This window comes from Gallinula chloropus, assembly GCF_964237585.1.
Source record: "Gallinula chloropus genome assembly, chromosome: 5".
In the NCBI taxonomy this organism is placed as follows: domain Eukaryota; kingdom Metazoa; phylum Chordata; class Aves; order Gruiformes; family Rallidae; genus Gallinula; species Gallinula chloropus.
This window is the reverse complement of record NC_140090.1, coordinates 2,437,751-2,454,515: the sequence shown is the minus strand read 5'-3', so window position 1 is coordinate 2,454,515 and position 16,765 is coordinate 2,437,751. Positions and strand designations below refer to the sequence as shown.

At 46.5% G+C, this 16,765-nt stretch overlaps 1 protein-coding gene across 1 annotated transcript in view; it reads left to right on the top strand.

The window, feature by feature from the left end:
* The window catches only part of KIF5C (kinesin family member 5C), a gene marked incomplete at both ends in the record, with an annotated part of 71,794 nt that extends 56,937 nt beyond the window's left edge, over window positions 1–14,857 (top strand). Inside the window, 10 exons of the mRNA XM_084265401.1 lie at window positions 1,891–2,079; window positions 3,599–3,716; window positions 4,846–4,922; window positions 5,984–6,093; window positions 6,656–6,757; window positions 7,301–7,361; window positions 9,313–9,384; window positions 10,096–10,200; window positions 13,438–13,654; window positions 14,751–14,857. Of these exons, the coding sequence (XP_084121527.1) occupies window positions 1,891–2,079; window positions 3,599–3,716; window positions 4,846–4,922; window positions 5,984–6,093; window positions 6,656–6,757; window positions 7,301–7,361; window positions 9,313–9,384; window positions 10,096–10,200; window positions 13,438–13,654; window positions 14,751–14,857 (1,158 nt within the window). The remainder of the gene's footprint in view (window positions 1–1,890; window positions 2,080–3,598; window positions 3,717–4,845; window positions 4,923–5,983; window positions 6,094–6,655; window positions 6,758–7,300; window positions 7,362–9,312; window positions 9,385–10,095; window positions 10,201–13,437; window positions 13,655–14,750) is intronic.
* Window positions 14,858–16,765: the final 1,908 nt, after the last annotated feature.

Here is a 16,765-nt window from a genome sequence, read left to right as displayed (position 1 = left end):
ACCACTTTCCAGCACTGGTAGATTTGTGCTAGATGTCACACAAATATTGATGCAACTGTAGGAATAGCTTAACTTTAGTGTAATGCCTAATGACTGTTACAGAAGAAGAATCATGGAGGATCCTTTTCCTCTGAGGTAGGAAGGTAAGAGTGTGAGCAGAGGTGATGGAAGCAGCAGGAGCCTTGGTATCTGAGCACCCCGGGGAATGGTGCAAGTGTAGGCCAGCTTTGCTTTGAAATTTGCCATCTGTCTGGCTCTTGGGTTTAGAGACACAGTGAAGGAGGTAGCTGCTCACTTTCTCATCTCCTGTTGTAGATGAGCACAGTGCTAAGCCCTGGAGAAGGAGTTTGTGTGGTTGTTGCTAAATGGCACATCTCTGATGGAAATTCTCGTGGCCTGGTGATGTTAATGTCATCTTATTTCTTTTATTTAAAACCACATGAGAAAGAGCAATTGCTGAAGCTGGGTAAGAAGTCCATTTTCAAGGCCTTCCTTGCTCTGCACTCTCTTTTCTTGCTTTAAGTTCACTTCTTGGCTTTTGAGCAATGAACTTCCCTGGACGTTGGAAGCTGAAAGTTGAGCACGTGTGGCTGGAGTGCTCTGAGATGACTCCAGGAGTTGCTGATACCCTGCTAAAGCCCCCTTGGATCAGCAGACTGCAGTGGACAGGATCCCCAGTGGTTGATGCCAGGAGCACCAGAGCAGGCTTTGCTAGATGCTACAGCTACCTCTGGTGGCTGCTGGAATAGGAACCACAAGAGGAGATCTTTGAAAATGGAGGTTTAGAGGCTGTTTGAAACGAAATTTTATAGTAACTAAGATGTCAGCATTTTACAGGACAGCTGACAGAGTAAATAAGGCCAGATTGAGAAGTTCTGAGAAGAATGATTTCATTAATTAGCAGCTTCTCAAAGTGCATCTAATCTCAGAGCAGTTTTAGAAGCAGTCGTGGGTTTCAGGCTCTTGGGAGAAGGTAGCAGCACGTGCTGCCTTCTCCTTGGTGGTGCTGGGACTGAGGTGCAGAGCAGATGAAGTTGGTCACCATATGCTCGTTCAAGGAGAACCTTCATGGCTCAACAAGGTTGAAATTAGGTATTGAGGGGAAGTTCTTTGCAGAGAGAGTGGTGAGGGGCTGGAACAGGCTGCCCAGAGAGGGGGTGGGTGCCCCGTCCCTGGGGGTGTTCAAGGCCAGGTTGGCTGGGGCCCTGGGCAACCTTGTGTAGCTCCAGACCTGGAGGTTGGTGTCCCTGCCTGTGGCAGGGGGTTGGAGCTCTGTGACCCTTGGGGTCCCTTCCAACCCAGACCAGCCTGGGATTCTATGATTCATCAGTGGGTTACATGAATTGAGGAGCTGAGGAAAACCCATGGAGAGAATTCATGCAAATCTATCAATAGGATGATGAGAATATTTAGAGATGGGAGAGGTTACTTTTCTCTTGCCAGCTGAGAATTCCAGACCTATGTCTGTGTTGCAGCTCCTTATTGGAGAAGCACAACTCTTCAAGGGGAGGCTTCTTTAAGGAGTGCTTTGAAAAGGCTCTTCAGCTTTTAGCAGTCTGATAGAAGGAGAACTTCTTGTGTTGGTGACACAAAAATGATTCTCCAAAATGTGCTCTGGCCACGCTGGCCAGCTTGATTGCTTTAGATGTTGAACCACTTAGCTGATGAAACACATGGTGGGCACAAGCCTGAATTTCTCCCTTTGGAGGCTTATCAGTGAGGACTGTAAGCAGCAGAGTGGTGTCACATCTTTAAATGTACCCCTTGGGGGCTGCTGTGCTTTCGTGGAGGCTCCCTCACTCTAGAGAAGAGTTCCACAGCAGGGGGACAGCTGTGCATTGACCTTCCCAGTAAGAACCACCCCTTCCAGAGCACCATCTGTGTGTTCAGCTAGCAGATGTGAACGGGGTGATTGAAGAGGAGTTCACCATGGCACGGCTTTACATCAGCAAGATGAAGTCTGAGGTGAAGTCTCTGGTGAACCGCAGCAAGCAGCTGGAGAGCACCCAGATCGACTCCAACAGGAAGATGAACGCCAGCGAGAGGGAGCTCGCGGCTTGCCAGCTCCTCATTTCACAGGTAGGTTTGCTCCTTCCTTGCCCCTTTTGCAGGGAGGTTTTCTGACTCTCCCTGCCTCCTTCCCCATCCAATGGGCGTGCTAGGAGGGAGAAATGAGACCTCAGGGAGCAGGGTGGGGTTTCTCTTGCTGCTTTGCTGTTGTTTTCTCTCCCATTCTTCCCACTCGGTGTTTTCCAGCGTGTTCTGCAACAAGACCATGTCCTGTTGTAGGCCTCAAAAGGTGTTTGGTGGTATAATACTGAAAATCCCCCTCAGGGTGATGTCCTCAGCATGAATTTGTGTTGTGGACCTTCACCTTGAAAGCAGCCTGAGGAAGGATGCAGTGATTGTACACTCAGAAGGTCCCCCCTATTTCTGGTTGGTCTGTGTGCTACCAAGAGAGCTCGATGGCAGCATATGAACTACATCATGGGAAACATTACCTTGTAAGTGAGAAACCCAGAGGGCTCCACACTGGGCAGCAGGTAGAAGCGATGATGCTGGCTGCAGGAGAGGGGGTAACTGCTTCCACATGCTCAGCTGCTTTAGGTGGACATGGGAGGGACAGGAGATGATACAGTTTTACCCTATTTCATTCGCTACCAGTTAGTCTGAGAGAACCTGAAGCAAGGATAACTGCTCATCCTGCAGCCCAGCGTCTTTATTAAGTCCTGCTCAATGAAGCTGCAGCTCTAAGTGTGCTGCTCAGTGCTAAGGGAAGGCTGGCTGTCCAAAAATGCCAGGTGAAAATTAATAACTTCTCATCCTAGGTTGGCATGGCCCCTTTGATGCTTGGAGCTTGTCACAAGCATGACCTCACTGTTGTCCTTGGTACATGCTTAGAGACAGAGGCTGGAGGTTTAGGACTGATGGGCTGAGACCAATGAGATGAGGTTCAGCAGGGTCAAGGGCAGAGTGCTGCACATGGGACAGAACAACCCCCAGCAGAGCTACAGGCTGGGGGAGACTGGCTGGAGAGCTGTCAGGCAGAGAAGGACCTGGGGGTGTTGGGTGGCTGCAGACTGACCATGAGCCAGCAGTGCCCAAACAGTAACTTAATTTTATCCCCAAATGAGAAAATTTTAATTCAATTTTTTATGTTTCTATGACATTCTTCACTATTTTCTATCTAGACAGAAGCTCTTCTAGTTCAAAAGGGTGGTAGCAAGGAACAAACCATCAGGAAGGCTGGGGAAAGTCCATCTGAGTTTCCACAGGTTGAAGCATCCAGGAGGCCACCTCAGAAGACCGGTGTTCAGCTGGTTTTAGAAAGCTGATGCTATTTGTCTAACAGCAAGTGCTGAGCTTCCCATGACATTGTGGAATCACCACTTGAGCCATTCAGTGTTTGTCTTGGGCTACTGAGCATGACCTTTAGAAACGGGGTCTGGTTGGGTCCACAGGCTCCTTCTCAGATCTCCTGCTGTATTTTCTCCTGGTTACCAGCTCTGAATGTGGAGAACTTCCTGGTTTTCCTCCTCCAGGTAGGGCAGTACCTGGATTCTTCACTACTTCATTGCTGTTCCCTGTGTCTTCACAGCATGAAGCAAAGATCAAGTCCCTAACAGACTACATGCAAAACATGGAGCAGAAGAGAAGGCAGCTGGAAGAGTCACAGGACTCACTCAATGAAGAACTTGCCAAGTTACGTGCTCAAGGTACAATGTTGGGCCTTGTGGTCATCATTTCTCCCACCAGCTTTATTTCAGTCCTGGCTGAAGTATCACAGGCTGACAGCATCTTCTGAGCTGCTTAGTGTTTTGTGGTGAAGGTGAAATTGTGATTCAGAGTATTTACCACGTTGTACTTCCTTGTAGGACATCACACCTCTGAGAAGCCCAGAGCCCTTCCTGGGCCAGTCACAGAATACAGAGGATTTAAGTTTTCAGAGGAATCAAAGCCTTTGTGACAGATTAATAATAACTAATAATAATAATTATTAATAGTAATAAAAACCCTTAGCAAAATAGCATCAATCAACCTTGCTACACCTCTGTTCTATAAAATTCAGAGTGGTCTGGGTTGGAAGGGACCCCAAGGAGCACAGAGCTGAACCAGCCCAGCTTCCTCAGCCTCTAAGCTAAATTCTTGGACATCCATCTTAATTTCAGTTGTCCCTCTGGCAAATTCCTTGTCCCATTCAAAAGGAAGCTGCTTCCCTTAGGATGGAGTAAGACATGTACATCTGTCCTAGCTCCTGTCTAGGATCCAGCTGACTTCCATTTCAAGAACTGCTGGGTTTCCCTTACGATTTCACATGGAACATACATATCAAAAGCAGTTCTTGTAGCACTCCTAAGTTGCTGGGTTATGTCCAATTATAAGGGAACCCAGGAATCTTAACCCTCTCCTGGATGTCTGCACAAGGGAACTGGAAAATTCTTGGAGACAAGAGTTTTTTATTTCCTTTTCAAATTCATTTTTACCTTCCCCTCCATGAATTCTGGAAGAATTTTTATTCCTGATTTTTCTCCCCTGCTCATAGGAGGTGACTGGGTTCTGGAGGAATTGTTTCCCAGCAGAAGTAAAAGGGGATGGGGAGGATTGTGATAAGTAGGGGGGGGGAGGAAGGCAAGGGTAGGTTGGAAAGGTGCTGGGTGGGCTGTGAAAAGGAAGTTTGGGCAGTAGAGGGTGGGTATTACAAACCATGGCTGGCTGTGCCCCTCCAAAGCTGTGTCCCCTGATCCCACTGCTCCCTGTAAAAAGAGGAACTGGGTCTAGTGGGAGTGTTTAATGGCATCTCTGGACCTGTGTGGTTAATTCTCCTCTGTCTCCACCTCAAAACAGAAAAAATGCATGAAGTGAGTTTCAAGGATAAGGAGAAGGAGCATCTGACCCGGCTTCAGGACGCAGAGGAGATGAAGGTAGTGTGGCATGTGGCAGTTTAGAGGGCACTTCTCAGCAAGATTGTTCATTAACCTGATAATTAGGGTGTAATTTTGCCTTCCTGTACATGTCATGTTCTTTTAGAAAAGCCTCTCAGCCTCTGTCAGAAAACCTGACCTGGTGTCATTGAGTGGGAAATTAGAGAGCTTCCCATCATCTGCTCATCACCCTTGGTACTAGCAAGCTCAGCTCTGCTGAAAGTGAAATTTGCCATGTAGTGAATCAGACTTTTGGGGTTAATATAGTTTAGGTGCTAAAATTCAATAAAAAAAGAGGCCAGGCCACCTTCCCTAATTGTTTGGCAAGAATTCTGACCATCTCCTAGAAATAATGATGAAATACAGGCCTGTTTTCCAGTATTTTCTTAATTTGTAATGCAAACAGTATTAGGGGATAATGTGCAAGTAGTGTTTCTAATGGGAATGTAAATGGCATCAAAGGAAAAATACAGTTTTATTAGGGTAGAGATAGAGGTTTGTCAGCCTCAGAACTGTTACCTCCATTATACAAAGTTATTTAAATAATTGCATGGTTATTCCTTATGGTGTGAAGGAAAAAACCCAACTTTTATTAGCAATCTAAAGAGATAGGATCTGAGTTTTTCTTACTTTGAGGTATGCAGAACCTTAGAATTTAAATAATGAGGCTGTGGATAAGCAGCTCTGTGAGAGAGGGAGGGTGGTTTGGGTTGTACTTCTCTCTCTGTGGAGCTGTGCACATCATCTCTTGATGAATAAGCAGGTGAAATAATAGAGGGCTGTAAGAATGGGGCTGCTCTTGGTATGTGAATGCTGAGACCCTGGCTTTCACATGCAAGAAAATGAGTAGAAATTGGGGTGTGTGTGTGTGTATAGAAATTGTGGCTAAAACCTGTCTGAATTAAGTGCTTGGATGCAGTGTTGGAATCAGAGAAAGATGGGCCAGGCAGAGCCCTGAATTAACCTGGCTCGATGGAGCTTCTCTGCTGTAGCTGCCGGGGAGGAGGGGAGCTCAGCCCGATTCCTGTTTCACCTGGGGCTCTGCTTTTTCCCCGCTGCAGAAGGCGCTGGAGCAGCAGATGGAGAGTCACAGGGAAGCCCACCAGAAGCAGCTGTCCAGGCTGAGGGATGAAATTGAAGAGAAGCAGAAAATAATTGATGAAATCAGAGAGTATGTCCACTGGCTCCATCGCTTTCTGCGGTCCTGTCCTGTTCTGTGATGCTCTAGGGATGGTGTGGGGTTTGGTTTTGTTAGTTTTAATTGATGTCTATATATTCTGGTGCCTTAGAAAAAGCACCAAAGAGAAAGAACTCAACATCTCCCTCCCCAAGGGACTGGAAGGGGTTGGAGCTCTCCCTGGAGACCTTATGTCAGTGTTCATAGAATCTAGGTACTCCCAATGTAGTGTTCATCCTTCCATGACATTTCCTGTGTGCCCTGGGACTATTAGTTGGGAAATGAGAAGCTTGAGGAAGCAGGATAGAAAAATTGGAAGAAGTTTGTGTCCTTTAGCTTAAAGGAAGCAAACCTCTGAAGTTCTTTTCCCAATATTTTAAAATATTATTACTTAAATATTGTTCTTCAGATCCTTTATGCTTAATTTCTTTCAGAGGTCTTCAGTAAAGTGTTCCAGCTTCACTATGTCTCACCCCATGTCCTTAGGGCGAGTTACCTACCTTTGTGTGTGGGCTTCAGGACTGAGCTGTACTGACTTTTCCTTTCTCATTTCCAGTATGAATCAGAAGCTGCAGCTGGAACAAGAGAAACTGAGTGCTGATTATGATAAATTAAAAATCGAGGACCAGGAAAGAGAAATGAAACTGGAGAAGCTCATGTAAGTCAACAGTTTGGTCACCTGGTGTCTTTGGATGGAGTATTGCTTAGGGAGCTGTGTTCACCATTGAAATACTTGCACTGAAAACATTGTTACAGCAAGAAAGGGAGGGACTGTGTGATACCAGTAAACCACTAGCAATGGCTCTGGGATTTTATATCATAGGCTTTTTGGTGTTGGGTTTGGTACTCACCAAGAAAGATGTTTTGAGAGCACCGATCATCCCTTAATGCACAGCAAAACCAAACAGGAAAGAAGCTGGGTTGGGTGTGAGGTGCTTTTTGTTGCTGTCTTTTAAGTTATAAATCAGACATCTCAGGAAAAAAAAATCTTTCCTGGAAATGAGATAAAAATATCATCTGTGGACACAAACAATGGAGATGGTGTCCATGGGAGAGAGCTTTGTGTCTGGGACAGTGGAGAGCACAGTTACAGGTGCAGAGATCTGCAGATGTCCTCCTCAAACTGAAGGATGACTGAGTCTCCTCTGTTGTATATGGCTTCAGCATGTTTGACTTGTGTTTAATGTTGTGATCTTTCCAGACTGCTTAATGATAAAAGAGAACAAGCAAGAGAAGATCTTAAGGGGCTGGAGGAAACAGTGGTATGTCTTAATTATGCTTTCTTGAGCTTTCTTTTTTACCTCCTAGGTCTTTCTTCATCCCTGGTCTGTTACCAAACACTTGTATCTGTGCCCAAGATGACCAGTTTATATCCTAACAGGCTCAATTCTGCCAAATCATTAAATCAAGTTTTAAAATTTAAGGTGAAATGACATTATTGTTGCCTCCTGTGGATGAGCCATCACCAATAAGGCAACCAGTGCTCTCTGGGTTACTGTCATTGTTCCTTCAGATCACCTGAAATAATGACATGAGCCTTGAAAATAAACTCACAGGACAGATTGAGCCAGCCTGATAGGAACTGTACTCCTCAGGTACAGATGGAGCTGGCAGGTGGCCTTGAGGTGCCCTGTGCCCCAGATGAGTAAGGCAGCTGGAAACTAGCTGGGCAGTGTGATGCTGTCAGCTCCCAGGGACCCAGGTGGCAGTGGGTTTATTTTTGAATAAGCATTTCTGTGCTATTTGACATTAAAATTCTACTCAGTTTGTTAGAGTTTTGTTAATTGCTGCAGCAGGAGTTAAAAAAATCAGAAGAATTTGTAAGTCATCAAAGGGTAGCTCATCCCTGCCCATGGGCACGGGGAGACATCAGGCTGCACAGCACTGTGTGGGGTTTGCATGAGGACTTAGAGAAGGAGGTGAACAATAGTCTTGGTGTGACCACAGCTGCTGCCTTGGCTTTGACTCACAGAATCACAGGGAGCTCTGGAGATCACCCAGTCCCACCCCTGTAAGAGCAGGATCCCTTCAAGCAGGCTGCAGAGGACAGCATCCAGGATCATGGGGTTTGAATGTCTCCAGAGATGGAGACTCCCCATCCTCTCTGGGCAGCCTGGCCCAGGGCTCTGCCACCCTCCCAGGAAAGAAGTTCCTCCTCATGGTTAGGTGGAATTTCCTCTATCCAAGTTCTCCTTCCCAGTGCCAAGCTGGGAAGAAAGCAAAAGCAGGGGAGCTGTGGGAAGGGCTTATGGGGTGGAGGTCTGCTGGGACAGCACCCCAAAGATGAGCTCTGGGGGAGGTGTCTGCTCTGCAGCTGAGTTTGCCTTAGAGTGGTACGTGATGCTGCTTCTCAAACACAAATAAGCTTTGTAACATAGGGTCTCTAGCAGCCCATGAAGGAAGCATCTCCTTTTTGGCTTCTAGTCAGTTTTGTCATCTTCTTTTGAGAGACACAGACAAAAAAATGGAGTTCAGAAGCTTGTAGTCATGGTGCAGCTTAATGAGTGACACCTTGGAGTTCCAATCTGCAGGCAGCATACAGCATAAGCATAAAATGGGAAAGCTGAGGTTGCTCCCACCACCTTTGGAGGGACAGGTCTCTTCAGCAGAGCGTTGGTGCAGCGTGGTACTGGGGAGAGCTGCTGCCCATGTAGTTTCCTTGCCTGCAATGCTGTAGTGCTTCCATCCATCCTTCTGGGAGCAGGTGCAGGGTTGCCACTCTTTGGGTCACACCTCCAGCAAAGGTGAGGACTTCACAGAGCCTGAGAAGTTGATCCATACTAAAAAAGCCTGGATTTTTTCCAAGACTTAAAATAAAAAGGTTTAAGTGCTTAAAAAAAGCACTTCAACATCTGAAGTGCCTGTGGATAAGCATGCAGTGTGCTTGCTACAGCGTGAATCCAGAGCTCTTTCACATCATGGCCAAGTTGTGAGACTTCAGCCTTCTGCTGCTGCTTCCCCACACCCAAAGACAGAGTTGAGATGCTTTCCCAAGCAGCTTTGGTGTGGTGAAGACCTTGGGAGCTGCAAGAGCTGCTCAGTAGCGGGGGAACAGCTCCCTGTGAGCTGCATGTACCGACAGGGAGGTACCTCTACAAGTAAATCACAATCGAGTCATATTACCATCTCAGACAGGTGGAGAATTTTCACATCAGAGTATCTACAGCATCTTACTGGTTTCTGCTCTTTTTTTAATTATGATTTTGATTCCAGGCAAGAGAACTTCAGACTCTTCACAACCTCCGCAAACTCTTTGTCCAGGATCTCACCACCCGCGTTAAAAAAGTAAGCCTGGACTCTCCCAAACCAGGCTCTTGTCTTGGTTTTGGGGTGTTCTTGTGATTTCCTGGGAGCTTTTAGTGCTTTAATTTGTTAAAGACAAGTCTCAATGGTGAAGCAAAATGAACCAGTCCAGCTCAGTTGATGGTATTAATGGGTTCCAGGGGTTATCCAAGATAGCTTCAGTTAGAACTTATGCCACACTGAATGCTGCAGCCCCTTTTTTTTCCCCAGGGTTCTGACTGATCAGCCTTTTCCTGGCAAAATTATTCTTTAGCAGAAATGAAGGTGTGTTTTGAACTGTTGAGGAAGAGTCAGAGCTGCATAAACAGTCAAAGGCTTCACAAGGCCTTTCAGGCCTCCAGAGTATTTTTGGGAAAGAAGTTTTATGCTTTTTTTTTAAGTTGAAAATCCATATTGCATAAAAATGTCTCCCAGGAGTGGGAAAGAAAAAGAGGGAGAAAGGGTTTTCCCCACTAAACCCTGTGATTTTCCTGTTCAGATTCCCCTGCACTGAACTGCTCAGTAAGGATAGTTCATTGTTTGTGTAGCAGGGAACGTGGCTCTTAAATATCAAATGAACAGGCAAAATAAATTCTCTTTAATCTGGGGATTTGAGAGACTTTTCTGCCTTGGGGAAGCTTAAATTCACAAAGGACCTGAGCTTCCTCTTGAGCTTCTGCCTGGCTTTGCTGAATGCTGCAACTCTCTGTGCAGAGCGTTGAACTGGACAGCGACGACGGAGGCGGAAGCGCGGCGCAGAAGCAGAAAATTTCCTTTCTTGAGAACAACCTGGAACAGCTTACAAAGGTTCACAAACAGGTAGGGGCTCCACATCCTGGAACAGCTTACAAAGGTTCACAAACAGGTAGGGGCTCCACATCCTGGAACAGCTTACAAAGGTTCACAAACAGGTAGGGGCTCCACATCCTGGTTAAACCAATTTTTGATTAGTAGTAAATAAAATTCTTCCATGTCTTTCTTTTTAATTAAGGAGTAGTAATTGCTTCTGAAAACTCAGCTAGGAGAAAAATTCCCCATGTGTCCCTGTAGTATTAGAATCATAGAATGGTCTGGGTTGGAAGGGACCCCAAGGATCACAGAGCTCCAACCCCCTGCCACAGGCAGGGACACCAACCTCCAGGCCTGGAGCTACACAAGGTTGCCCAGGGCCCCAGCCAACCTGGCCCTGAACACCCCCAGGTATGGGGCACCCACCCCCTCTCTGGGCAGCCTGTTCCAGCCCCTCACCACTCTCTCTGTAAAAAACTTCCCCCTAATATCTAATCTAAACCTTCCCTCCTTTAGCTTTAGTCCATTCCCCCTTGTCCTGCCAGTCTCTGCCCTTTAACAAGCTGATTCCCCTCCTGAACAAGCCCAGCTCCCTCAGTTACCTGTTTTTTTTCTTAAAAATAGATACCTTTGTATGTTTAAAAGGATAATGCTTGGAGATAACATGTAGGTACTGAGGAAATCATACCTATAATTCCCAATTAACACTCCTGACATCAGGGGTTGGTATTAGAGCTGCTCTTCACGTTGCCCCTTTTTCTTATGAATTAATTAAATAAGCAATGATTTATTTTTTCTCTGAAAATAGACTCTAGCAGTTTTGGCAAGACTAATTGTGACTGGTCTATTGCATAAAAATCAGAATGAAGTGTTTGGTGATTGCCTCATGTGCTGATTGCAGGTTTCCAGTTGAGTTGTGCATCCCCAGGTTTGACTCCTGGCCCAAGGCCCTTGGAGGTGACTCGAGTGGCATCAACCAGCAGAGTCTGAAAGCAAAGAAATAGAGGGTTTATGTGCAGCTAAAGAGCTGGTGCCTCCCCAGGATGCTGAGGCTGGCCATTTCTGGTGCATGTCCATCTCTATCTCCTCCATCTTTCATGGAGTTCCCCATTCCTTTGTGGCTCTGCTGTTCAGAGGGCTACAGAGAGCTCTTCACCCTCAGTACCCTCAAACGGGGCTGGAGGGGATGTGTGGTTAGGGTAGAGGTGGAGGAAAGAGCCCTACCCTTTGCTTGGTGAAAGTTTAAATATCAATGGTGAGTGCAGGTAGCACCTCATTAGACAAAACTGGATCATTTCTGCCAAGAAGAATGCTTCACTGGTTGGACTTCATGATCTTAGAGGCCTTTTCCAACCTTAAAGCTTCTGAGATTCATGTCTGAGCTGAGTCCCACTGCCCAGACTCAGAGCACAAAGCAGTAAAGATACTTTTGATTTCATTTTCAGTCAGTGACATAACGTTCTCCAGGGCAGTTCTTGGAGCCTGTGAGATGCAGCACGCTCTGAGATGTGCTTTATTTATTCCCATGGAAGTGCCAACAAACCAAGTGGTGCAGGACTGTGACAAGTGTCCACTGAGGTTCAGTGTTTTGAGATCCCCAGCGAGCAGATGGTTTACAGACCTACTTTCTAAATGTGGAGATCAGGGTGTGTTATGAAGCCTTGTTAGGGATGTCTTTCCTTTTACTGTTTTTCCTTCTTTGTGCTCTGTTCACACATCTGCTGGGTTTTCAGATAGGGATTTTTATAGCTCTCATTAGCATATATTTACTCAAAACCCAATGAGGAGACCACGTGTCATAAGAAAAACATGATGGAAGCCTAAAAGAGAAAATGACCTTGGATTTGACCTGATTGTGATACGATCCTGCTCCTATTTCCTATCATAACTACTGGGCTACAACACTTGTAGAAAAAGCACCATTGTGGAAAAACTGATTTCTTTTTTTTAAGCTTTGTTTGTGTTTTCCTTCTGGCACTAAGCCTGGACTAGCAGGTGGGAAACGTTTTGCTTGTCAAAGGAGGTGTGAATGTTCGTACTGCTGCCGCTTTACTGTGTTATTAATGTGGCAGCTAAATCGCTTTCTGCAGAAGAGGGACAGCCACTCTTTGGAACAGCATTCTGCTGACTTCTAGTAAAGGTGGAATCTGTTCAGAAGGAATCACAGAATCAGAGAATCGTAGGGGTTGGAAGGGACACCCAGAGCCCCTGGGGTCCAACCCCCTGCCCAAGCAGGGTCCCTAGGACAGGGCACACAGGGCGGTGTCCAGACGGGGCTGGAATCTCTCCAGAGAAGGAGACTCCACACCCCCTGGGCAGCCTGTCCCAGGGCTCCCTCACCCTCACTGGGAAGAAGTTCTTCCCCACATTGGGGGGGAACTCCCTGTGCTCCAACTTGAGCCCATGGCCCCTTGTCCTGTCCTCACAGACACTGAGCAGAGGCTGCCCATGTCCCCCTGTGTCCCACCCTTCAGCTATTGATCCCCATTGATCAGATCCCCTCTCAGGCTTCTTCTCTCCAGGCTGAACAGCCCCAGCTCCCTCAGCCTTTCCTCACAGGGGAGATGCTCCAGGCCCTTCAGCATCTCTGTGTCCCTCCCCTGGACTCTCCCCAGGAGATCCCTGTCTTTTTTATCCCAGGGAGCCCAGAACTGGACACAGTACTCCAGGTGGGGCCTGACCAGGGCAGAGTTAAACTGGAATTATACTGGATTTTCTAACTGTTACCATCAGTTTTTTATTTATTAAAAAAAAATAGATTTTCTGTCTTGGCTCTTCTTGCACATGGAGCCAGATGATGTTCTGATAGTCCACAGGCCTCGCTCAGGATCGTATCTGAGGAGGTGCACGGGTTCAGAGTTGCAAACAGCCATCACTTTTATAGCTTCAGACCTCAGAGGGATTTCTTTAGCCATGCTTGAGGCACTCCAGTAGGGAACACGAAGGTAAGTGTGCCATCACCAGTGAGGATGCTGAGGTTTGTGATGATATTTGGTGTTGTCTGTAAGGAGTATTTAAGCATTTTAAGCTGTTTTGAAAGAGTGAAGTGATCAGATATTCCCAAACTGCTGGACATTTCTGTGTACTGAAGAAATACGGAGCTTCTGCTGCCGTTACTCTTAAAGTCTGGAACAGCAGATGTGGAAGCAGGGTGCCCTGTAGTAGCAGGGTTGGTCCTGGAAGCCTCACCCTTCAGGATGAGATCCTGGATGGAATAACCTTTCTCACAGGAGTTGTTTCTTTCTTCCCAAACCTCCTTCCTCACAGCTGGTACGTGATAATGCAGATCTTCGTTGCGAGCTTCCTAAGCTGGAGAAACGACTTCGAGCTACGGCAGAGAGAGTTAAGGCCCTGGAGAGCGCACTGAAGGAGGCCAAGGAGAACGCCATGAGGGACCGCAAGCGGTACCAGCAGGAGGTGGATCGCATCAAGGAGGCTGTGAGGGCCAAAAACATGGCCCGGAGAGCGCACTCCGCCCAGATCGGTAAGGGCCCCGAGCTGCAGGGTTAGTGGTGGCTCCCGTGCTTCATGCTTGCTCTGTTTGCTTGGGTTTAAATAGAGCTTGGAAAGCAGCAGCTCAGGGCAAACCGCAGGGTCTGCCTGCTGCTCCTCTCTGCTGCACAGGAATCTTCAAAGCCTTCACTTCTTCAGAGAAACGTGCCCCACCTGAAAGTTTAAAGCGCCTCTCCTGTTTAACTGGGTAAATAAATGGCATAATGGGTCTTGTGTGCCCTTCTAGTGACCTGAAAACTTGTCTCTTTAAATTAGACCCTCACTTTCTTCCTCCTCCCACACATGCTCCTGCTTTCTTTCCCTCCTTGCCTTCCCAGACCTTGTTCTTTCCACTCTTGTTTCCTGATTACTCTTCCTTGGGATTTAATTTGGCCTTGGTAGTGTCAAAAATCTTCCCAACAGAATTCAGACACTTGACTTATCTTTGTGGTGAGCTCTGAGCGTGTGCAGCACACCTTGAGTGCTGGGTCCAGTTCTGGGCTCCTCAGCATCAGAAGGACATGGAGGTCCTGGAGCGAGTGCAGAGAAGGGCAACCAGGCTGGGGAAGGGGCTGGAGGGCAAATCCTCTGAGGAGCAGCTGAGGGAGCTGGGGGTGTTGAGCCTGGAGAAGAGGAGGCTGAGGGGAGCCCTTCTCCCCACCTCCCCTGCCCTGCCAGGAGGGTGCAGAGAGGTGGGCGATGGTCTCTGCAGCCAGGGGCCAGGAGATGGGACAAGGGGCAATGGGCTCAAGCTGCCCCAGGGCAGGGTCAGCTCAGCTGGGAGGGCAAAGTTCTTCCCTGGCAGAGCTGTGGGGCTGTGGCACAGGCTGCCCAGGGAGGGGGCTGAGTCCCCAGCCCTGGGGGTGTTTAACAGGGTGGAGATGAGGTGCTCAGGGATGTGGTTTAACTTAGGATGGGAATGGTTGGACTTGATGATCTTTAAAGGTCTTTTCCAACCTGGTGATTCTGTGATACGCTCGAGTGGTGGGTAATTTTGGAAATGATGTGTTGGAGCTGCTGAAGGGAAGAGAACTGCTCACCCCACCACAGCTCAATGCCTTGCCTGGTTTCCTGCTTCCCCTCTGCAGCTAAGCCCATCCGCCCCGGCCACTACCCAGCGTCTTCTCCAACGGCTGTCCATGCCATCCGAGGGGGAGGGATGTCGAACGCCAGCTACTATCACCACACCAAATAGAAGAGAAGTAAGAGCACAGTAACTTACTCAGCTGTCCTTTCACCAATCACCCAGTTTTCTTCCATTTCAGTCTTGCTTTTTGAAGACCCACAATATATTCTTTCCCCTGGTTTTGGTAGGAGTCGTTTGCAGACGGTTTAACTGTGATAATTAGGAATGGCAGTGAGGAGCACCTTGTTTGAATGCTTTGCAAGCTGCTGCTCTGAGGTTTTATTTTAGTGACTTAAAACTTTTTTAATAAACTCAAACACTCTGCTAAACCTGCACTGGAATTCACACGTGGAGTGTGAAGCTCATGTCATATAAAGGGAGTTCCAGAGATTGCTGCTGCAGATCCAGCTTTCTGCTTTCTGTGACATGACTCTCCTTCCTTGTGATACTCCAGCCTGGGACAAGGGCAGAGCTGCTGTAAGTAGGAGCAGCACAGAGCCCTCTGAATCCCAGTGTCACACCTTGCAAACTTGTGTTTCTTGTGCTTTGCACTCTTCCTCTGCTCTCTTTAGAGAGAGCATTTTACTTTAGTTGGAAGGGCTTGAAGGTTTCTCCTAAGAAATTGTGACTCTAATAAAAAATGGTTGAAATGTGTTCCTCACTGTACATCTTAGACTGGAACTAAGGTTTAGAATGGAACTAAGCATAAAGGTGGTGCCTGAGCAAGCTTGTCCCTGTGCCAGCCTGAGGTGAGAAATGGAGGGGGAAAAAACTGCATTAAGTGATAGAAATCCATGTTGCATTATTTTTTGCGTTTAAGTTACGTGGCCAGATCCACGTTAGTACAGATCAGCTCATGTTGAAGTTGTGTCTTGGACTTCACAAAATGGCCCTGCTCCATCACAGCCTGATGAAATGATTATTAAAAAGATTATTAAAAAGATTATTAAAGCATCTTGCAGAGGCATCTGTATTTGGGAAACACACACTGTGCAAACAGGCTCTACATCTCTGGTGTGTTCCCAGCACCTCCCCATCCCTGAGCAAGATGAATAACTGTATTTAATCTAGCCAGACCATGCTTAATCTAGACAAGAAGATGCATAAATTAATAACTAGCCTGGCTCCCTTTAAGGTGTTATTAAGAGCAATAATTAGAAGCTAACTACAGTTCCTACCATTAATTTAGAGTAAAATTCAAAACAGTGATGTATCAATATTTATATGTTTATTTTTAAAACTTGCTCTTGAATGTGGACAAGTTTGGGGATTTTTAAAAAATTAACTATACAAGAAAATGCTTAATTGAGCAAAACACCTCTCTCTCTGTAAGGCTGAGTTAGTATTGGCTAACTGAAGACTGTAGGAGGCACATTCAGTTACTTACATAGTGCTTTCCACATGGCTAATGAGAAATGGGGAGGGAGGAGTGGGTGTTCAAATCCAAGAGTTTTTAAAAGTCTGTCTTTCAAAAGTTTTATAATCAACTTTAAATCACCTTTATACTTGGTACCATGCCTTGAACTTCACTTCTGGCTATTAAATCACTGAGAAAGATGCCTGTATAATGTGTCTGTGTGCTATATACAAATATATAGTGTATTTTTATACTGTAGTACTGGTATATGATATAAAATATTTTCATTATATTTATGTAAACACACATTTTAAATGTCTATATATGTGTGTGTATGCACATATTAGGAAAAGCAACTCTCCATCAGGAGACACATACCAGAAGGATTGTTTGGGATTTGTATATTTCCAGCCTTTGATTTTATAGTAAGTTTTCCTGGTCAACTGCAGTTACTCTCCTCACTTGCTGTGTAAGATACTCACACATCTGCTCTATAGTGTAGCCAAGTGTTGACCAGTGGAGAGAGAATCCTATTAGGGAGGTGATTGTGCCCCTGGACTGGGCACTGGTGAGGCTGCACCTTGAGTGCTGGGTCCAGTTCTGGGCTCCTCAGCATCAGA